The sequence below is a fragment of the Phaethon lepturus genome, unplaced genomic scaffold (assembly GCF_000687285.1).
Source record: "Phaethon lepturus isolate BGI_N335 unplaced genomic scaffold, ASM68728v1 scaffold12553, whole genome shotgun sequence".
NCBI classification, from domain to species: domain Eukaryota; kingdom Metazoa; phylum Chordata; class Aves; order Phaethontiformes; family Phaethontidae; genus Phaethon; species Phaethon lepturus.
Window position 1 is genome coordinate 5,097 of NW_010531279.1, and position 22,673 is coordinate 27,769.

General features: G+C 48.2%; 1 protein-coding gene across 1 annotated transcript; it reads right to left on the reverse strand.

Annotated features, from left to right (window-relative positions):
* Positions 1-7,706: 7,706 nt before the first annotated feature.
* Positions 7,707-12,179, reverse strand: MB (myoglobin). The gene is made up of 3 exons (XM_010284503.1): positions 12,026-12,179; positions 8,813-9,035; positions 7,707-8,117 (listed from the first exon to the last, which is right to left on the reverse strand). The coding sequence occupies exons 1-3, from the start codon at positions 12,118-12,120 to the stop codon at positions 7,971-7,973; spliced, it is 465 nt and encodes a 154-aa protein (XP_010282805.1). The 5' UTR covers positions 12,121-12,179; the 3' UTR covers positions 7,707-7,970.
* Positions 12,180-22,673: the final 10,494 nt, after the last annotated feature.

Here is a 22,673-nt window from a genome sequence, read left to right on the forward strand (position 1 = left end):
AAGGGATTGTTCACTAGCCACACTGTTGGACAGAAGTGGCTGGAACTGCATTTTTTGGAGGTCAGATGCAGGAAAAGCATGACTGGTTTCTTCCAGATTAAGCAGAGGAAAGTAATTTCTGAATGTTATAAATTAATTTAGGGAGGTGAACTCTGGTTGGCTTAGACCCACCCAAGCCAGTGGAAGATCAGGGCATAGCAGAGGCAGAACATTAGAAATCAAGGAGGGGGTTATAGACGAAAATGTAAGCATCTAAAGAATTATGCAGGAGTATTTGAGGTTCATGCACTTGGACTTAGGGACCTCACTTCTGCCAGTAACCTGTTTTAGATATTTACATCCTTTATTATCTCAGTCTAGTGCCTTTTTCCTTGGAAATGAAAAGGTAAACAGTGTCCCAAGTGATACCATAGTTCATAAATCTCCAGAGCACTTCATTCCAAATTCAGCCCAAAGGTCTTTACACTGCTTTACTTTGTATGCAGCATCTGTAATCTATCTGGGTATTTACACCACACCACTGTTTCAACTGAACGTCTACATACAAGATGTCCTTTGACAACTGCTGAAATGCAACCACATCAAAGCAAGAACTGCTTGCTGGCAGATGCACAACTTCACATGTCTTCCTACACAAAGAAGCTCACAAACATCCTCTGTCAGGCAGTTGGCAGCCTGGCCTAGTGGACAGCTGAATGACCAAAGCATGAAACAATGGATATGTTGGTGCCTGGCTCTGCCTCAGTTTACCCTCTGTAGAGCAGGGTTAATTGCACAGTACTGGAAAGTACAGATAGATCTCCAATTAAGGTCTAGGGTAAAAACAGTACAGCAAATAACTCAGGCATATTGTAAGAAGGGTGCTGTCTCAGATAGATAGGGCTCTTGATAGATACATCTCTGACAGATAGACTGAGAGTTTTAAACTGGGTGAAATAGGGTTCTAAATTACTGTTAAACATCAGAAGAGAGCTTGTCCCAGATGACACTCACAGTCAACAAGTTTCTGATCTAAAACAGACAAGAAAGCTACAGCACAGCTGAATTAGAAAAAACATAGTAGGAAATATGTTAAAGATTATTTCCACATCATTCTTCTTGTTATGAGCTAGCAATCTGTGACTGTTACAAAGAACTCCATTTCAGGACAGAGGATTTTGACTGAAAAGAAAAAAATTGATGACTTTATGCACTGAGGGATCATTTCAGCTGTAGAGGGAACAGAGCAAAAGACATAGGGACAGTAGCTTAAATGTGACATGCTGAAAATAGCTGGGGGATTAGCTGGTTTAGAAATATGTACTATTATCAAGGCAAAACCAAAATACACAAAAAGTTTCTTTCTTGTGATTTATGGGACAGCTTTGTGAAAGCATCACATCCATAGTGCTAGCACCATGAGAAAACTCCAAGTCCATCTTTCTTCCCATACAAAAGCACACAGACTACCATCTTATGTTAGGAAATTCCCTCCATCATGTTATAGCAGAATGATTGTCAGAATTATGCTATTGCTCTTCAGAAGACACTGATAGCAGTAAATAGCCTTTGAAGGGAGGCAGTTGTGCCTCCCCCCATTTCTCACCTGCTTTTTATTTTTCATTCTTCCTTACTGACCCCACAGATCCATCTGCTCTCAGAGGTGGGTAGCTGCAAGCATGGCACAAGGCATGCCCTGGTTGCTCTTCCTCCATCTCTGTACAGCTTGTCTGAGCCTGTCTGGTACAAATCCTTTGCTTGGCACAGGCTCTCCCACAGACTCTGCAGGGACATAGTATGGCTGGTTTAGGCAAAGCTCTGTTGGTTTTTTTTCCTTTCTCCCCAACCAACTCACAGTTAATCCATGACATACTACATCCCTCAAAGAGCACCAGACTATTCATCCAGCTGAGAGGTGAGTGAAAAAATACAGACCCACTTTGACACCATATCAGCTAACTCTCCAGATAACCCAAAAGTTCACCAAGAGCCAAGAGGACAAGCCTGCTGTCATGCAAGCCCTGGGCAGAGCGATCCCAGATCTTAGTAAGAGTATCAGCTCCAGGAATTTTCCACCCTTTTGGTGAGAGCTTGGATGCTGGAATTTAGTTTGAAGAAGGAAACAGACATATTGGATGAGGACAGAAGATGGAAAAACTTCAACGAATAAAAGCACCATTACTTATGCACAGTGGGAAGCAACAGGAGATCCACAAGTTAAGCATGGAGACATAGAGAATTAAGTGCTAATAATCCAAAAGGTCTTCCACCCAAAGCTAATCTGTCATTGGAACATTTGAACCTGCTTTAAGGACGATCTAAAATAAGATCAGGCACGCAGCAGCTGCATTCATACCGAGCTTTCCTTGGACAGGGGAAATGAGCATAATTTTCTTTAAGCTCTACTCCAGACATGAGGCTGCAGATAAGGTATAGATGCCAGTATTAGCTTTAAAGTAGCCTTCTTGGATACCAATAATAGCATAGCTACAGCCCCCTTCTCAGTCCTACTACTTGGGGAAATTCACAAATTCCTAGACAAGGGTATCTGTGTTGTACTCATTTTTAATACCTGCAGTAGTTAACTGGAAAACTGTTTTGGGGCCGTGTCTACTGCTGGATTGCAGGGTACCCATACCAGCAACAGCCTTTTCTCACCAGCTCTGGGCAAATCCAGTAAATCAGCCCCACAGCCCCATGACATATATTCGAGCCAATGTCTTAAATGAAGTGGAATTGCCTCACGTCCAGGCTGTCCCCACTGACCTTACAGCACTTGCATTTGCATTTGCATGGGCATAACCCAAGTGACCATTTGGCCAGTGCCGGACCACTGAACTGCTGTTTCTCTCAGCATGGGGTGCTTTTCTTGGTACATGGTGGGAGGGACGGAGACCCCAATATCCTCCCCATCCCAAATACACATTGCCTTGTCCACCCAGCTACCAGCTACATTGGTATGCCCTTTGCCAGGTCTTGCCTCGCCCAACAGAGCCCCAGATCTGCCTGTCTTTCATAACTTACCATGGGTGGTCTCCACAGGACTGCAGGGTAAGGTGGAGGCAGCCTTTTCTGTTTGTCTATTTACAAGGGATGAAAGCCAAACTGGGAAAGGACTCTGGTACAGTGCAGCCAAGTGACTATAAAGTACTGCTTTAAAAAGCCACAAGGTCACCTTTACTGACATTTGGATAAGGATTTTATAGAAGTCACAGGACTGGGAGATGGGCTTGCTGTGCCTATGATCACAGGGAGGGAGGGATTGATGTGCTGGTCAAGAAGGCTGCATTGTTCTGACTCTTTTGTTTTCGTAAGTGCTTATTTATTCGCCTGTTGGATAAAAGAGGCTGATTGGGATTTCTCTTCTCACTTACGGTAGTTCCACGTGGCTTCCTTGACTCTGCCAGCACACCTTCATGAAATTTAACAGCCCCCTACTTACTAGCACTCTTCAGATGCCATGTCCTTGCACAGTCTGTCTTCTCGCTTGGTTAGACCTTAGCAAAACTTGGTTTCATGGCCATACCTCATTTAAGCACAATGTGAGAACTAACATATACCGTCCTCTCAAATGAAGAACCAGCCCACAAGCATGTTGGAATCTGAAGGTTTCAGACAGAGGGACTTTGCAAATGATGTGTGTTGTGAACCTGGTGCTTGTGTATAGATATCCATATGCATGTGTGTGCTCAGTCTGAGCAGCAGCACAGACTCTGATTATTCAGCTCTGCACATCCTGAACAAGCAAGGATGCAGCCTTGAGCAACCCTGAGAGGAATGAGTCCAGGAAGGAGGAGGACATGCTTTGATGCCATGCACCTTCTGGGAAAAATGTTATGGGCAAGCAAGTCTACCTCAAAGAAACACCTGGATCCACCACCGGTTTCTTTTCCTCAGTGGCATAACATATGGGACAGGTTTTGGCCAGATGGTTTCTGATCCCCAGAAAATGTAGGGATCGTGACAAAAATAATCCTCATCTGAAAGCATGTGGTATAGGTGAGCATTTAAGTCTCCTTATTAAATTACAGTGTCATACAATATACACATTACATCCTTTAGGCACTGTCTGTGCTTCAGTACCCAGAAACCAGACATATCTGTGCTGTGACTATGATGTGGCTGGAAACTCCCCTGCCCTTTCCTCACATTAGCCCTGCAGGGAGATGCAAACATGAAGAATACCACAAGCTTCATGCTAATGTGCTAAATATTTAACATAATTAGTCACTGGAGGCCCATCTCTTTCTCCCACTGAGGTGACCGAGAGACAGATCGCAGGGTTAATAGCATGGTCCCCAGCACTTGCTCCTTGATGCCACTTGATGCTGGCAGGTGTATTGGAGCCAGGCAGGATCAGCAGGCAGAAGTAAAGAAAGGGGGACAGGCAGTGGAGCCTGCAGTATTGTTGCACCCTGGCTGGAGCTGACTGGCTCATTTGCACAGCGCCTGAGAAGCAAGGTCCTGCTCCCCGCGTCTGAGATCCTGATGAGCTGCTGGCGTCTGACACTGAAGCCCAAGAGGACGCAGACAGGTCACTGGCTCAGTGCCATGAGGAGCTCTGCTGTGCAACGGAAACAACGGCAGTGGGAGAGCAATAGTATGTCAAGCGCAAAACAGCAAGGATGTTTTTTCAACCTAAGGGCGGATGCAGGTGCAAAACCCATTTGCTGCCAGAAACAGCATTATTAGCATAAAAGAAATTACAGGAGTGCATAGAAAGCATAGGATGGCCATAAGCCTGACCTGGCTGTAGTCAGTGTGGACGTGTTGGAGCAGGGAGGCTGGCAGCCACACAATCCACATCCCACATCGTGTGACCAGGAACGTGTATGTGACACCAAATGGTGCTGACGGGGAGGGGGGCTGGGCACAAGCCCCTGGGACCCATCCTCCTCATGTAAAGCTGTTCCTGGAAAGGAGGCAGGAAAATTTCTGGGCTGACACTGATGCATTTTACCTCCAGTAAGGGACTTTGTCCCATACATGAACCAGAAAATCTACATGTGCTAGTAGCACAGTGGAAAGGGTGACTCCAACACAGATGTTGAATCAATATAGCATGGAGCTGAAAAATCTTTTCCCCACCATATCCTTTCCTCTAGGAAGCTTCCCCTGTCCCTAAAGCAGGGGCTGTTGCAAGATCTTTATAGACTCATTGTGTGGGAATTACATATATCGCTCTGCTATGTCAGGGCTGCAGCCAAGGGCATGCTCAGTACCCAGCGTAGCAAAGGTGCAGACATGTGGATTTCACCACAAACATCCCAACCCACTGAGCCTGCTGGAGGTAGCTCCACTGTTACTGATATCTGAACTTGCTGGCTCATCTCATATTCACTGGGTCATAGGCACAACGAGAAAACCTACATCAAGCCGCACATCTGACCAGCACAGGTTTAAGTATGGTCCCTAGCACACTGACATAGAGCAGTAAGGCAGGCAGAGTGAAGGGTCAGTGCTCCCAATGGACAGACATTTATTCCAGGTACCTAATAACCGGTAGCTATATGCAAACCTTCACTCCTCCACCACATTGTAGTACATAAAAATATCTAGAGATGACTCCAGTCCCGCTCAGACTGACAGAGGCAGCTGCTATAGCAGAGCTTTTAATCCTAAAGCAGAGCCTGTGGTCACTGGCAGGAAATCTTATTGTGTTGGACAGGCAATCCTAGACCTTAATTAAATAGGTTGCCCCCCCCGCCAAGCCAGACAGACTAGACTACTGGAGTCAGACGAAGCAAGTTGCTTAAGCCAGGGACCACCTGGCTGTAACTTCATCTAGGTGACAGCATATGCTTTTGTGACCCTCTCTGAAAGGTTGAAACCCCAAGCAAGCTCTCAGAGGTAAAGTGAGGATTTGTAAAGAGCAAGAAATCAGAGATGCTCTGTTCTGGGAAGGAATTAATTCCTTCTCCTTTCAGAGACTGAAATTTTGTGGCCTTTGCCCTGACCAACTCCACAGCAGAACATGCTGCTTCAGGACATTGATTTTTAAGGGAGCTGGTGACTACTCCTCTGTCTCCATTGCATACAGTGTAGCAGGCAGTGCTTTGAACCAGACCTTACTAGTAGTTCCTAATACTGAGCACGTTGTTTTTCTTTCTCATGCTTGCCCTCACACTGTCTCTGTGAGATAAGGCACATTACTTTCTTCATACCAGAAAAGAGCAGCCATGTTGACTCCACACATTTCCCCTAGCTGGTACCCAGCTGCTTGCCTCTGTAGCATCCTGCTGCTGTGCCAATATGTGACCCTACCATGAATGTTCTTAACTCTGTGCAAATATACAGAAAGACAGCAAGCTGTTCATCCACCTTGCGTTCTGCATGGAGACAGCTTGAGTGTGTATGCCAGAAGAGACTGCAGCACCCTACTGCTGAGGCCCTGAGCTGGATGGTGGGGATGGAGGAAAAGGAGAGAACGAGGAACCCAGTGCTCACTGAGGAGGGTATAACCACCCCTCTGACTAGGTCCAGCCAGAGAAACTGCACAATTTCCAAAGAGTCAGGTCCTCTGCTTGTGGACCTGAGTGTCAGGTCATGACTTTGCACTCAAAAATCCTTTTCAGGCTCCAACCATTTCTGACTAACCCTTGGTCAGCCTTGGGCACAATGTGGCCCTCAGCCTCTCCCCCACTTCAGTAAAATTTGGTCACTCGTACCTCACTGTGGTACCAGGATGGTGAGAGGGGAACAGGCAGAGGTAGGCATCTTGCCCTTAAGCTCCCCCATAGGACATGCGTTTATGTCTGCAACTCAATGCAGCACGCACTGCAAAGACACTCCAGCAAAAATGCAAAACAGTGCAGAGACTGAAGCTTGGGTCTTAACAGCATATGCTGCCACTGCAAGCTTCCTCCTGGGCTAAGCAGCCCTGCTTTCCATGGCCTGGAGGGAGTAATGCTGCGGGGACCAGAGGCTTGCACATGCTGCCTCCGTGTAAATAAGCAAAGAGCCTTCCCCCTCTGCACAGTAGTGGCCATGGCCTTTAGTCAGGGAGCATTTCTTTCAGCTCCAGCTGAGTCTAGGCTGCCATTTTGTGTTGTGAAGTCCAGTAACCAGGTCATGACCCCGTGGTGACATCTGAGTCCCCCGAGTCCCTCAGCTCAGACAGACACCACATGCCACTCAAGTCATGGACTGACTCTGCAGGATGCGCTGCAGCTGGATATGTAGGCAAAACACCTTGCTGCTTTCTCCACCTCCCCCACTTCTCACTGGATTGCCTGTAAAGCCAGGAGCGAACACATGATACTGGTGCAGGAATTTTTATTTTCTGAGAAACACGTACTTCACTTCCCAGTGCAACAGAACTTTGGATAGTTCTGGCAGCGGTGGCTGCAGAAACCTACAGATCACAGAGAGTACTGCTCTTTATAGTTTTGCTAACAGAGTTTAGCAACTAATGCAAGCTTCCAAGCTGGCAGACCCTGGAGACTGACTGGCTGTGTTCACCGCCACAAAGCAAGGTAATACTGTGCTGGAAGCTGTCCGCAGTAACCTGCTACAAGTCTCACCTGCGGGAGGAATGGGACACTGTGCCTCTGCTTCCCATCCTAACATCCCTTTCATACCATATGAGTCATCCTTCACCCTCTCATTCACCACACTCTTCAACACTACCCTTGTTCCTCCACGTCCCTTCAACTCTGGCCATGGCATTCCCCTCTCAGATGAGACTGGGTTTTGGGGAGGGGGAAAGAAAAAGAGGATAGGGATAGGCAGAAACTCACAGATAACCCCTTACATTATTTTTCCTAAGAAAGCAGATTATTTCTCTTGTATACATGAAGCCAGGAAACAATGGTTTATCATGGATATCACTCTGAGTGCCTCTACGCTGTCTGGAGTGACTCTTGGCCTCTCATCAAAGCTTTCCCACGCATCTTGGATGGCCAATTGTGAGATGTCCAAAACAGTGCTGGGGAAGCTACTCTAAGATGCATGGCCAGGCCTCCATCGTGGTGTCCCTCTGTGCGTATGTGCTAACCCTGGAAACCGAACTCCTTGTACTTGCTGGCCATATCATTTCGGAACAGCTCCAGAGCCTTCTTCATTGCAGCCTGGGAATCAGCCCCAAAGTCTGCAGAGTGTTTTTCGGCAATGACCTTGATAATGACTTCAGAAATGAACTGTGAGGAAAGAAAGAGAGAGAGAAAAACAGAAGGGACAGTCAAGGTTTATTTTCAGAAAAGTCATACTAAGAAATAGGTTGCAGATCCTAGAAATATCTCTCAGCTAATTCAGTAGCCCTTCGTGCAGTCTCTGGAGAGACAGTGAGGTCTAGCTTGTAAGAAGCCTGGGCTGGGCAGAAGAACTGGGCTCTATTCCTAGCTCTGATGCTGATATGCTTCATGACCTTGAGTAGACCATGGCCGTTCCCACTCTTTGTCTGCCTCATCCATTAAGGCTGAAAATTCATGCACTGTGTTTGTACAACACTTAGTTTTGTGGGTCTTGGTCTCTAATGGATCCTCCAGGGCTTACTCTAAAATTGTACGTCCCTCGTGTACAGCGACTGACAGTTCTTACGTAATGTAGTTTCCCAGGCAGGCAGCGGCTGCATGGGCTGGTTTATTATTGTCAAGGGTTGCTCAGACTGCATGTGGTGTTTGGAATGGGAAATCTAAACTTGGAGGTTCACATACCATTCGCATACCATGAGCCCTTTCTGTGCCTCCTCCTGCCTGTACACAGAGACCTCGGACTTGAGGGAGAGCTCACTGAAGTCCAACCAGCCATCAGTAAATAAAAATGCAACTCAATAGCTGTCTTGCACACACTCACTACACAACAAGACACCAAGATTCTCTGCCCTTTTCCATACCTCCAGGTATTTGACAGGGATTTTGTGCTTGGTGGCATGGGTTTGAGCCAGGGGCTTCAACTCTGACTCATGATTACCCTTCTGCTTCAGGATTTTGCCCAGCTGGGTAAGGACAGTAACTCCATGTTTCTTCAGATCTTCAGAGCCCTTCATCTGATCAGGGGTCTTTAGTCCTTTGAACTTTTCAAAGCGATCCAAGGTCTCAGGGTGATCCTGAAAGAGCCTGTGGACAGAAGTAGAGGGGACTTGTGAGACTTCAAAGAGCTGTCATCCTGACCAGTGCTGAAGTCCAGCTGCTCCAGGTATTGCAGAGTATTTGACAGGCAAAGGTGTGATAGCTCACTTTCCTTCCCCAAAAAATCTCTTAGCTAGTCCCTGCTAGTAGAGGCTACTTTAGCCTGGGAACTCTGACGCTTTAGATCTTTTCCAAATTACCACCATTCACAATCACTCCATTTAGCATGTTTGTAAGCCAGGGAACCATCTGACCGTACTCTGAATCTGGTTTCAGTGGTTTTCATCCTTCCTCTGGTAGATTGTTCCCCAGCTCAGACCAGTTGCCAACCAGTTCCTCCATCAAGAACTGCGATACCTCCAAGAGTCCTTGGGAGCAAGTGGATAATAAGAGCGCAGGGCCTTCAGGCATGCTGGTGCCATGCCATGCAGTGCTATAAATAGGCACTCTGATCCCGAAATGGAAATGAAATCAAGAAGGTGGAAGGGTGGCAAAAAGCAAGACTAGTGTTGTCCCTTCTGCTTCCTCCCTGCTGCATTTCCTAGGAGACAGGATGCAGACACCACTGGCAACCAAACTAGTAGGAAACTTCAGTCTTTTCCATGCCAGAGTCCTAGAGTTGGGGTGAAAAGGGGACGCTGCCTGTCCTGGTTATTAGGAGCAGCCTAATAATTAGGTGTTGAGAGACATCAGCTCCCTTAGACAAGTTTATTTTCAGGTATTATACCCTCTGATGGGCATAATCCAACTAGTTGAAGCACCAGCAAAAGCAATGTCTGTCTTTACAGCCAAGGCCCTACAGCTCACATCCACAAGGCGGCTCACCCAAGTTACCTGCAGCAGCGTCTGGCATTCCAGCCCAGGATCGCAGCCACAAAACCAGCCTCCCTCTCATGGTACAGTGGTTGCACGCTTGTTCTGCCCTCAGAAGGGTGCTAGTGCTGGGACTACTAGGGATTGCATCCCATCTAGAACTGGACATTCTTCCTAAGTATGTTGCCAGGAGGGCCAGACTCTCCACTGTATGATGTAAGTATAGGTTAAACTACACTAACAAATACCTCAGGCAAATGGAAAACACAAGCTGTTCTGCAGCAAAAGGTTTCTGTAAACGAGTGATCAGTCTTTGCTGGCGTTTCATTTCAAAGGTCTCCAAAGGATTTCTGTACTCCACCAGGTGCTGAGCACACCACCATCAGCCTTTCCTTTTTTCCTGTATCTTTCCATGACACAGGTTGTGTCCTGCGCAGAGAGATGAAAAAACCTTGCACCTTGAAATGGAATGGAGTTATTTCTAAAAATCTCCCTCCATCGTGCCTGGCTATGGCTGAATCATGTCTGCTAAAGAAGATATACTCCCAAGACTCTTGAAAATTCTTCTGAGAAGTACTTTTTTTGTTTCCTTTGGAAAACACCCAGTTGAATCAGTGTTTTCTAAACACATTCCCAGGATATGACATCTACCTAAGAAGTCTTTAACAATGCATATGCAGACACGTTTCTAAACTAAGAGCTGCTAGGCTTCCCCTGCCTCTCTCCTCCCTCAGAAACCCCTTGAAGGAACAAGAAATGGCCTGCGTTGGTTGGGGAGCACAAAGTCACAGGGGAGAGGGATGTCATCTATTTATTTAATGCCATGCTCTGCCCTGCAATACCTGTAAGAAAAATGGTATTACCTTTTCAGCAGCAAATTTCTTTCAGTGGCTTGTGTTCCACTGAGTGGCACTTTCAGAGCCAAAGTAGCTAATTCAGAGGGACTGGTGGGGAGGGCTTGGGTTCCTGCTACCCTTCCAGCTCTAGAGGACATGAGGGGACAGCCATCACATTGCCACCCGGCTGCCCCCATCCCTCCCTCCCCTTCAAATGGCAGCCGAATTGGGCCATGATAAAGAAGGTAAATAAAACATCTTTCTGCTTTGGCTCATCTTTGAAAAAGCTTTGAATGGACAATGGATTTGCCCGGTGGTGTGGGCTCCTTCATTTAGCCATGCTTAAGATAGGAACCCCTCCCCTGGAACGAGTGCCACATCCCCACGGCTCGCTCTTCTCAGCATCTGTACCCTTCCAGCACATTGTACTGAGCACAGGCTGAGGGGGAGATCTGCAGAGAGTCTCCTCCAAGTCTCCATCCCTGCTGGTCTTTAAGGACAGGCTAGGATCCAATGCCCACCCAATGTCATTTCCCGCTCTGCAGTCCTGAGATCCCTTCCAGACTGCATTTCTGTGACTTGCTGCTGGCGCCCAGGATGTTCCCCACTTGAGGGGCCATGACCATGAGGACATGGGGGCAGGGATCCTCTCAGATGGAGACCTCACTAGCATTCCCACTCTGACACCAAAATGATGGAGGAGGGAAGCAGGGGGAAGGATGTGTCTCGCATCACACCCAGACCTCAAATTCATCATCAGGAAGTGGACAAGTGTTACCACACAGATTTCTGGCCAAAAAGCAGGATGGGCAGGGCTCTGCCAAGTGAGACTAGGGTGGGGAGAGGGAAACAGTACTTCACAGTTAATTTTACTGAAAACATAGATTCTGCGAAAATTGTCACAGAGGTGATTTTTCTCTCCTCTCCTTCCCTAACTCCCGACAGCCTTGCTGAAGAGCATCTGAAGGCCCAGGACACACAATTCGCTCCAGCATTTCTCACCACAGTGCATGAGCAATGAGGTTCCAAAGCAGAGCTTTGCCAGCATAGGCTAAGAGAGTGACAAAGTCCTACCATCTTTTGAAAGCAGCACTGGCCTGCTCCCACACCCATAGACAGGTGGAGAGACAGAAGCACTGCCACTTTACACAGTGAGTAATTTTTAACACAGAAACCATAGCAATGGAAAAACCACCACCCTACAATGAAGAAAACAACCTGTTGAAATAAACACTGCCAAACATAACCCCCCATACTAAATACACGCCTGCCTTGGTCTCTCATCTAAAGCTCTCAGTTTCACTCTTAGGACAGAAGCTTCTTGCCTACCTCATTAAAACTGCATGCCCATGGCCAGGGAGGTCAGACTCCACCTTTCCCCAGATGGTCAGGACCTGCTGCCATTCCTGATCACTGAGCCCCATGGTTCACTGAAGGCAGGTCCCGAGTGCTCCCCGCAGCCGTTTGCTTTTCCCCAAAGGGTGGCTGGAGAGCTCACCCGTGGAATTTATAGCCCCTGCTCATGGACCTACACCTGTCAATCGTCAGCTGGATGTCTTGCTGTCTTTCAGACTTGTCTAACCTAATCAGCCTCCCTGTTTTTTTCTAGGAAGCTATTTTGGGTCAGGTGCTATTGTGGGTGCCACTGATGGCATCATTTCTGCTTTTCGTATTGGACTGGCATATGTCCCACTCTAGACAGAAAGGGCACTGCCGAAACACAGTGCCAGGAGCCTGTCCTGGGTTCCCAAGGGCCCAGAGACAGTGTCAAGCTGTATGGCAGGAGATTCTTGAAGAGCACCGCCATCTGCAAGGCCACCCTGTCTCTCTTGCCCCTGGTCTGCCAAGGGCGGGCAGGCAGAAGACACAAGGATTGCTGGTAGCATCGGCTCCATTGCTCCAAAGGCCTTTCCATTCCCATGCTGAGCCCACTTTCTTTTTCTCTTGGGGTTATGCACACCATTTACTAATGGAGAAGAGAAAAGTGTTAGAAGAGACATGTCCTGAAGAGTGAACAATATCCAAAGTGGCCCGGGCATCTCCCCAGCCTCTGCAGGAGGAAGGAAGGGACTAAAAGCTATATGGGAGCCAGTTATCCCACACCTGCCCAATGCCTGCCTCTCCGGGGAATGCTCAGGATTAGCTGCTGGCTGAGTCTGGATATTGGAGCCAACGGACATATAACTGAGTAAAGAGGATAATTTGCAGCAGGACAGAGACACAAGGACACAACAGGGCTTCACTCAACACCCACCCAGCCAAGGGTTAAGGTCTCTGGCTACTTCTGTCAAGCCAAATATCAATGTCGGGAGAAGAAGTCACCAGGCTGACAAACAACATGGGTATGCTTTGGGACACCTCCTAGCCTTTCTCCTCCAGCCTCCATCAGGACAGATAACAGCCTGGCACACCAATGGGGCAATTAATCCCTTCTAGAGGGTGACTGCAGTCAGAGCACAGCCTGATAACAAAGCCCAGCCTAGCCCTGCTGTTCAGAAGCACGCAGCTACCTCTGGGCGTTTCCAAAGGGGCACACACCACAGGCCTTGGCAGGTGAGAAATGTCAACCAAGGGCTGAAGACACCTGCCTTGGGGTTCAGGAGAACTGCATGCAACCCCACGGTCCCCACCCCAGTGCTGCAGGACCTGAGGTGCATCGCTGCTTCTGTACTGGTCCATCCTCTGCAATGCAGGAGCAGTCTCCCAGCTCCAGCCTTGCAAGAGTAAAGTGTCCACATAGCAGGGTTAGCATGCAGCAAGGAGGACCTAGGCACAGAGCCTCACACTCCCCAGAAACACACAGGTTTAAAGGGAATAACTTATGTAAGAAGGGTAGCAAAAGCCAAATGGAGGTGCCCAAGCCTAGACTTAAGAGAATTTCGTCTTGTTACATGTAGCAAGTGTCTTAGCCAAGCCAACTTGTGACCCTGCAATTCTACTCTCTGCTGTATGCTACAGTTTGCTTCACAACCAAACAACCACATCCTAAACACTTCAAGGCCAAGATTTAATCCTGATTTACCTGCACAAACACCAGGGCACTACCAATTACCCAAATGAAGCTAAACTGATGGAAGAGAGATTAAGACACCTCCAGCTCATTCCTCATGTTGTTCTCCACAGCGCAGGGCTGAGACAGGAGAGATCACATACCTGCAGCCTCACTCCCCAAGTACTTATAGCAGTAAACAAGCATTTGCACCATCCCAGGCTCGGCCTTGGGTAGGATCCTGAATACCGACCTTACTGTTTTACATGCGTTTCAGACGCGACAGAAATGTTCTCCTGGTACACGAGAGGCTGCTGCTTATGCACCAAGCCCTGCCATATTCCCCAGGCTGAAACTACTCAGTTCCCGTAATAACTTCAGTTGAAGTTGGCCGACTCCGCTCTTTGTAGCTTTCCCCAAGGCTATGAAGCCAACAGTCTAGGTATGGACATTAATGTTAAATGGTTAGAAAGCTTAAAAAGGGTATGGAGTTCCATATTGCTTTTTTTACAAGTGAAGTAGTAATGAAATTAAATCATAAACTCTTCTCCCTAGAGTTTAAATAAATAGTTTACAGAAATACTAAAAGCTTATAAAGCGCACCACACTGTGCCTCAACCCTGCAGCCACAAGAAGGACGTAACATTTTAGTATCTACAGGCCTCTCCTCTCCCCATTCGGGCAAAATCTATCACTTGCATAATCCTCGATAAACGCAAACCACAGAGAGCCAACATATTGGCCACTGCCTTTAAAAAGCACCGGCTGATTGAGTAACCTATTTCAAACAGCACCGGCCACACCGTAGCCATGCTGACACGTGTGGCCATGCCTCTGCATCCTCACCTGAGGCACTCTCGCTAAACTCCCATAAAACGTTTCCTTCATATTTTTGGCTGTTGCAAAGCCCCCCCGGGAGGACCGCGACCCCCGGCGCAGGTACCCACCTGGGGCTGCCCTTGCCCGGGCAAGAGGCGATGCACCAGCCCGGCTCCGTCGGCCAGGGCTTGCTACCATCTAGTGGCCGCGGACGACAAAGTCACGGTGACTGGAGGCCACATCCAAGTCCTCACCCGGGACTGGAGGCTCAGGGAGGTGGCCAACATGTAGACCTCAAATTTCGGGAACAGGGGACCCCAGGCCTGCAGCGCCACAGGGCTGTCGCCGCGGTTGGGTGGCAGATAGCAGAATTTTTGTAAGGGGCTCGTTTTCAGTGCGGGGTGTAGAGACGGTCTGTTTTCCTTGGAAAGGGACTGTGTCGGTGTGGCAGGGCCCTGGGCTGGCCAGGCGGCTTTGCCCCCAGCCTTGCGGTGGGTCACTGGCACAAGGAGGATGCTGCTCCTTCCCCCCAAACTAGACCACTGGAGTGGGCCAGGCTGGTGGGATCAGGGCAGAGGAAGATCCCGTGGGACAGCAGCAGAGCCACAACTGAGTCTCGGGATACTGCCAAGGAGGAAGGCTGTCCTAGGGGCTGTGTGGGGCTGGTTTCTACACAAAAATGTCACCAAAAGGTGCTTAGGAAAGGTGCAGTCATCTAATGGGCACAGCAGGCAGGGGAAGAGCCGTTTCTGGCAAAACAGTGGATGCAATCTCACCTCTGCATGGCCTCTCCCTCAATGCATGGTAAATGCTTCTACAGGCATTAATGAATTTAGGCCATGCCACATCCCCACAAATGGAAAAGCTGTTTGTTTTCCCCATTTATGAGGGAACAAAGAAGTTCTACAACTTGCTTGAGCCCACAGACAGCACCAGTGAAAGAGCAAGGACTGGTTCTTGGGTATGGTTTTAGAAACACCAGCTGTTTGGTGGTTATTAATAAGGGGCACAGCTGCCCAGGCAGAGCTGGGAGGCACGGTAGGAATCACACATCAGTCACAGGGAGGGACCAGTTGTTTTGGTCACATTCAATTTTTTTCATAGAATACTGCTGTTGTGAAGAGAGAAATCCATCCCTGGCCTGTAAAGCAAACATCAGAGGGCCCAGCAGCCCCCCACACTGCCTTGGCAGTTAATACAAGAAATCTCCAATGATTTCTAGCCCTGTCTTTTCTGCAGCCAGACCTGCTGCAAGTAGGGAAACGTGTTCCCAAGAGAGAGGGACTAGCAGAAATCATAGACATTATTTTCATTTGAAGTAAATTCGTGAAATAAACTTTGCAGCAAGGAGGAGAGAAGGGTGCTCCCAAAACCCGTCCATTTTCTTCAAAAAACAACCCAAACCATCTTGCATCCTTACACAGCAAACAGATGTTTTGACCGAATACATTTTTCTTTTCAATGAGACTTTTCCCCCACAATACAATTAAAGAACCTCTGAGAGCAGCTGAGGGTCCTGTGGCTGGGAGCGGCGGCGGCCCTGGCTCTGCTGTGACCCTGGCTTGTATGAAGCGTGGTGTGATGTAAGCATGGTACACACTGCTCTGCCAGGGGAGCGGTCAGGGGGAGGCCGATGCTCCGAAAAAGCCAGGAATATTATATAACTCCAACTTACATAATTACCTATTGCATAATGCCAGGGAAAAGGCCCTCCGTAACGCAGCTGTGGTTTCTATGGCATTTTGCTGATACACGGCTATTTCTAAGAGATTCATTTGCACTTTGTTTTAGGGGCTTGTGGCTCAGTGTGTGCAGACAGACAGGTGAGACCCAGCGCTCGCAACCATGTTAGCTGGAGCAGTAAGGGCAATAGCAACTGGACTTTATAGCCATAGCAAGGTAAGAGCATTGGGTTTTCTGCAGCTGTGCTATTGACTTCAGTATTCAGAGAATCAGAAGACTGTCAAAGAGCACCATATGAAGCTGCACTCATTGCATAGCCTCCGCTACCTGGAGTCTAACTGGTGGTGTCAGTGGCCAAATCCCTTCCAGGCTCACTCCTCTCTTGCCCTCGCTCTTAAAACACTATTCTTAGCAGTGCCTCCAGGCAGGGCTCCCGCACACTGACAGATTTCAGCAGCTGAGAGGTGACCCGAGCTGCTTGCTTAAAAGGACTAGGAAGGATTAGGAGAAGACGTCAGCATCAGGACACAATTTGGGCTGTGAGTTTGCAGAGCTGTGCTAGGTACTTACCAGTATCTCAGCATGGATTCTTTCAGGGATCATGCCTTATGCCATCAAGTCAGAGGTAGCTTTACCTTCACTTCCATGGTCACAGGATCCAGCCTTTGGTGACTATCAGACAGGCAACTGCATGACTCAGTCGTTTTTTTTTTTCCAGAAGGTGCACAGGATAACGCAGGCATGACCCACAGCTCCCATGCAATCATCGAGGCATCTCACAGTGTACATGACGCTGCACAGCACCTGGACAAAACATTTATCTGGGCTAAGCAGGACACACTACAGGCCAGTACTTGCATTCAGTGGGAGAACAAGCAGGAAAGCAGCAGGGCAGTCCAAGACCACAATATTTAGGCTCCAGTATAGAAGCTGAGGCTGTCTCTGAGGCTGCACGAGCTCTCTCTGGGGATGTAAACCTCCTCTGAAGGGGTGGGAAACGAGAGCACACAAAGACTGAGGATTTCTGTGGGAAACTGTGAGTGCAGTTAAAGGAAGGAGGAGTATGATTAGAAAACAACAAACAGGCAGATTTTAAAGCCTTGCCCATCCCAGGAGCAAAGGGAGGAAATCATTTTTGGAGGTAAGAACACGGATTATACCAGTGAGACCCTGGAGATCTCTAGGAGTCAGTGAGAAGACATAAAGCAACTGTGGCATACAGCAGTCCCTTCAGGTGGATTAAACTTCATAACACTGCAATGGCACACAGGGATTTGTGTACTACTTACTAAAATAATAAAGCAAGATGGGAATTCCTCCCTCATTCCTTACCACCAACTACGGTAACTAGAGCCTGCCAAGGGACAAGTGAAAAAGGCAAGGGCCACAAAAACACATGTGGGCAAAAAAAGTCAAGCAATCAGCATGCATGCAGTATTGTGTGTCTGCCCGACACCCTGAACTCTGTAGCTCAGAGCTACACGTACGAAGCTGTAACAGAGATGTTTGCAGCATGGCTGAGGCTGGCATTTCATGATCAGTTAGACTGAAATCCAGGCAGCTGGAAGAGTTGGCTGTTTCCACACCACACCTTATGCCAGAGAGGGTCCTCATCCCCCTTCTCCTGGTGCCTTGGGAATATGGGTGCAAGGGGCACCTTGCAAGGAGCCTTGCCCTGCAAGAGTGTGGGGCATGCTTTGGGCATGGCTGAGTGCTGCTGGAGAGGTGTTCATGTGCCTGCAAAGGCAGCAGCAATCGCCGCATGGCCAAGGCCAGAGTGAGAGCAACATCAGAGGTGATAAAACTGACCCACCATGCAAACAAGCACCCTTTCTGCAGCCCACCCTTCTCCTTGGAACACACGTACACACGTGCCCAGAGTCGCAGGGAGTTGGCAGTGCCTGGCTGCTGGTTAAACTCTCTCAACAATGAAAATTTCTTCCCGTCTGAGCTGCTCCTTGAGGAAGAGGAATTAACTAGGCCACAACGCACAGTGCACAGTACAACTGTGGGCTCTCAGGGTCCCAAAATGGGGCGGGAGAGCCCATCGCTGCATGGTAAAATTGGGTGATATAGCTGCAAATTGCCTTGCCCAGCCCCAGTGGGCAGGCAAGTAGCCTTCAAGGTACCAGCACTTAATATGAGGCTGTGCATGTTTTTAAGTTGGATTTGGAGGCAATGCCAGCAGAGCCTCCCATAACACTTGTGCAGCTCTTTATGAGGGCTTGAAATTAACTGGATCAAGGAACTGGTCTGAGTAACCGCATTTATCTTCTGGTGAGTTTATTTTGAAGCCAGATCAGTTTTTTCACACAGCCAGACAGACACACACTGGCAGTAGGGAAGGGGGGAGGCAGAGCTACTTAAGTAGGCATCGCTTTGTGAAAGAAACACCCATCAAGCCATCCTCTAAAACCCCAGGCAGCACTGTCTAACCAGCGGCAGAGCAGATACAGATTAGGGTTTCCCTTTGCCTGAGTTTCGTGGGGTGAAAGGCAAAGAAACAGACACAATTTTTTATTCCCTTTGCCTGCAAAACGGCCTCTCATCCACAAAGCACAGAGCTTCTGCAAGATAAGAGCCTGTGGGGAAGCCAAGATCTACCCCTCATTTGTATTGATGTTTACACTTGCCTTTTAATGAGCTCCAACAGGTTCTCGCTTCCAGCTGCAGTTGGCCCTTTTCAAAGTTCACGGTCTTGTTTTGCATTATCGTTCCAATGGCAAGCGCTCCCTTAGGGAGGAGAGGGACAACCAGGTCTTTTTCTCTTCTGAGAAGCAGCACCAATTTAAGCAGTTCCTAATCCAGTAGTGCTTTCTGTGCTCCACTGGTTTTAAGGGGAACGCCTACGGGGAAACTGATCCCTCTGCAAAAAATACTTGGCAAAAAAGAAATGTTTTCTTCAAGCAGATCAACACCGGGTGGCAGTGAGCACCCTAAACACAGCACTGGTGGCCTGGCTGCCTGAGCAGAGCATTTAATTTGGGATGGTGTCTCTGTTCTGCATCTCTTCCCCATTATTGTCATTCTTGCAATTTCATCCCATTTTCATTGCTGTGCTTGCAATCAGATCTTTTGAGTTGTCCACTTCAGGGTTCTGCTGGCAAGACAACCACAGTGGTGGGGCTTGGTACTGGCTGCAAGATAGTAGCCCAAAAAAACAAGTACTGGAAGATCTCACCTATGCTGAGAATCCAGATCCAACAGTTGCTTTTGTAGTGGTACTAGTATAACACAGCATCCCTACCAAATGCTCAGCCTGGCTAGCCCTCTCAGCTGTTTGGGGTCTAGGGTTGCATATATGGATGTCCCAGGCTGGGCACCTTTGGAAAGCTCTCCTGTAAGCATCTTACATACAAAGGATCTAGGGACAACCTCTTCCCCCAACAGCACAAGATGCAGATGCCCAGGAAAAGTGTAAGAAACAGGAACCATCCTAACCCAACACAGCAGCTTGAGGCTAAAGGAGTTCCCAAGGTTATATTTGCGTGCTTGTGTTTAACAGTCTTGGGCAGAATTCTGCATGAGCTTATAATTTTTTAATCCTCTTATACATGCTCCCCAAAACATATTTCAGAAATGGCTGCAGCCTTACGAGGTCAGTGTTAAAAACAACCTGCTGACTTGGTGACTCTGCAACAGATTAACTGATGTGCAAAGACAAAAATCTGCTAATCACTTTTTAACCATTCACAAATGGCTTCAAGGCATGCCTATTCAAAAAAAAAAAAAAAAAAAAAAACCCCATTCATTAAAAAGCCCAGGATTTCACCTTCCCTCAGCCCCATTACCCTCGAAGATCTCTGTACCATGCAGGGCTCCCACCTCTGGCGCCTTTTTAATTGCAAGTTCCCCAGACATCACATTTTTACTTTTTGATCTTCCTCCTTCCGCTAAGCACTCCAGTGCTGGTGGTTCAGCTGGTCGGATCCAGCTGGTCTGTGGCAGCATCTGCCTGGAAATTGCTTATCTTAGCCTGCGGTCCTTTTATTTCCTTCCCCCTCAGCTGCAGCAGAGATCTCGCCGCACGTGGTGGCTCTCTGCTCTAAATGCGTCCATGCTCCTTCTCCGTGTTTCGGCATTAATTTTCTGTCTATCTGTGAGTTTACAGCAAGGGCCAAGTTACACTGGATTTATTATCCTCCTGAGCAGAAGGCCAGTGTTTATCTGCTGCTCTTGCAGACCAGCACTTCATAGAGCCGAGAGAGGTGTGTTGGCCCCCACAGCAGGAGAGACCCGGCCTCACCTGTTTATTGGGGCAGAGAGGGTCCAAATCATAAAAAAAACAGGCAACGGACAACACTGGGACCACAGATCAAAAAGTCAGGAGAAGAAACGGGACTGCAGGCAGGCCAGAAAAAGCAGGTAGACCTTTTGTGGGAAAAAGCAGGTATTACAAACATCTCACCCACTGAGAATAACCTGGGCTAAGAGGGAGTCTTTGGGGTCAGGGTGAGAGTTCAGGTGGAAATTCAGGTGGGAACATGGGCAAGTTTTGGTTTGCTTGTTTTTTTTTTAAAAAAGACTGCCTTGAGCAACATGAGAGGACAGCAGGAAAGTGAAGTCCTGGCCAGGCTGACCTGCGAGGACTGAGCGTGGGAAGTCATTGATTCAATATCTGCTCCCTTTTCAGGACTGTGGGTCCTGCTTTCAGGTGTTTCACTTTACAGAGAGAGACCTGCCTCTCGTCTGCTGAGCGATGAGCCCGATGCCAGGGCACTCCAGGTGCCAGCTCTGCAGGTCAGCCCACCTTCTTGCCCTAACTCACAGGGGTATTTAATACAGGAGTTACTATGAACCATCACATCCAACCAACTCATTACAGCTTACGATAAAACCATCAGAGGTTCAAGGCTGCTAGCAGCACCGGCAGTTACCAAACGCTACACAAAATATAGGGGAATGTCCACAAGAGGGAGAGTTGGTGCCAGTCTCGATGGTGATTTTGTGCAAACAGCATGTTGCTGCCTGGCAATTTTAAGAAAGCCATTTGCCTTGCTTCACTTCCCCCAGCAGAAATGTTTCCTTCTCCTGGAGATTCCCCTTTCCACGGTGCAGTGAGCGCCACGGTTTTTTCTCTCCTCTTCTTTCTCCAGATCACTGGTATTTCATCTTCTTTGCGTGGGGTATGCTGAAAGGCCACACAGTGCAGGCACTCGACATGGTGCCATCAGAAATGCATTATGATTAAGAGAGTTTCTCTGTTCTTGCTGGTGCTCTGCTCCCCTTTCCTCACACTTTTGTTGTGCTGTGCTGGAAGGGCACCCCCCGCCAGCCTCAGCACAGGCATCTCCTCCTCCCGCCCAACCCATCGGTCGGAAGAGGCACCCCACATCAGCTCTTCTGGGGATGAGTGTGTGCCTCCATGGGCACACATACAAAATACTAGCTGGTCCTGCTGGGCTCTGTGTTCAGCCTCGATACCCCAGGTCTAAAACAGACTCAACTGGGACATGGGATTTTCAATCCATTTTCCAAAAGTAGTTGATGGCGACCAGCAACAAAAGAGCCTAGATGTCTCTGAGCTTCTGCAGGACAAAGCTTACCATAAGGAAGCACCAGAAGACACTGGTGATGTGGAAATGATACCGGATGGGATGGACCGGGAGAGGTGAAGCCAAGAGACTCAATGGTCAAAAGAAGTTCCTTCATACACAGCAATTTTTCTTCATGTGTATGCAGCCACATCCAAAGAGGGTGGGAACAAGCCCCCAGATCAGGACATGACTAACACAAAGTTTCTTGCACCACAAATGATTTTCCAAAAAAAAAAAAAAAGAAAACCAGCAGTAAGCTGCTGTGGGAAATCAGGTGTCCTGGAAGCTACCTGTATGGTTTTGTGTTGGTGGAATTTTTATCGGGTTCACATGTGGTCCATAAACAATTGAGAGAGCAGCATCAGCTATATCCAAAGGAAAGCAGAGGAGCAAGTGATCCCCTTCCAGAGCTGTCCCTCCTCAGCTGGAGTAGTATTTTCTGCAACCTTCTCTCCATCAGTTTGAGAAGTTGGACGTCCAAATGCTGTCCTGGTGAAGTATCCACATTTATGAACATTTTGGGGTCTCAGTTCTTGCAGAATTAGTAGGACAGGTAATTTTCTATCTATCTCCCCTCATAGTTCCTCTACATTCATTTTTTGCCTATTTTCCTTGCCTTGTCCTTTTGATCTTTTCTCTCAATCTCCCTGGTAATCTCTGGACCTCTGAGTAAATTAGAGTCAGAGAACAAGGTGAAGCACCAGCCCCTCAAACCAATGACCTTCCTCCAGCCCATCCCACCCCAGAAAGATGTCCAGCCTTGGCTCAGTCTCCACAAGTCAGTGAGGGTTGGGGGCACCATGAGCTGCTCTGGCAGCAGCTGATCTCTTCCCTATCTCCTTCCAGCCGTCCTCATATCCACACAGGGAGGAGGCATGGACCAGTGGTCAACCATCTGCAATCGCGGTGAGCACCAGGCAGCAGCAGTTCCACATGCCTCTCCCTTACC

What these genes read in the sequence shown, in the direction of transcription:
- MB (XM_010284503.1), bottom strand. Translation starts at nt 12,120, where the DNA reads ATGGGGCTCAGTGATCAGGAATGGCAGCAGGTCCTGACCATCTGGGGA. An exon ending in GGGCATGCAGTTTTAATGAG is followed by an intron (nt 9,036 to 12,025) that starts GTAGGCAAGAAG and finishes TTCTGTCCACAG; the next exon opens with GCTCTTTCAGGATCACCCTG. An exon ending in TCCCTGTCAAATACCTGGAG is followed by an intron (nt 8,118 to 8,812) that starts GTATGGAAAAGG and finishes CTTTCCTCACAG; the next exon opens with TTCATTTCTGAAGTCATTAT.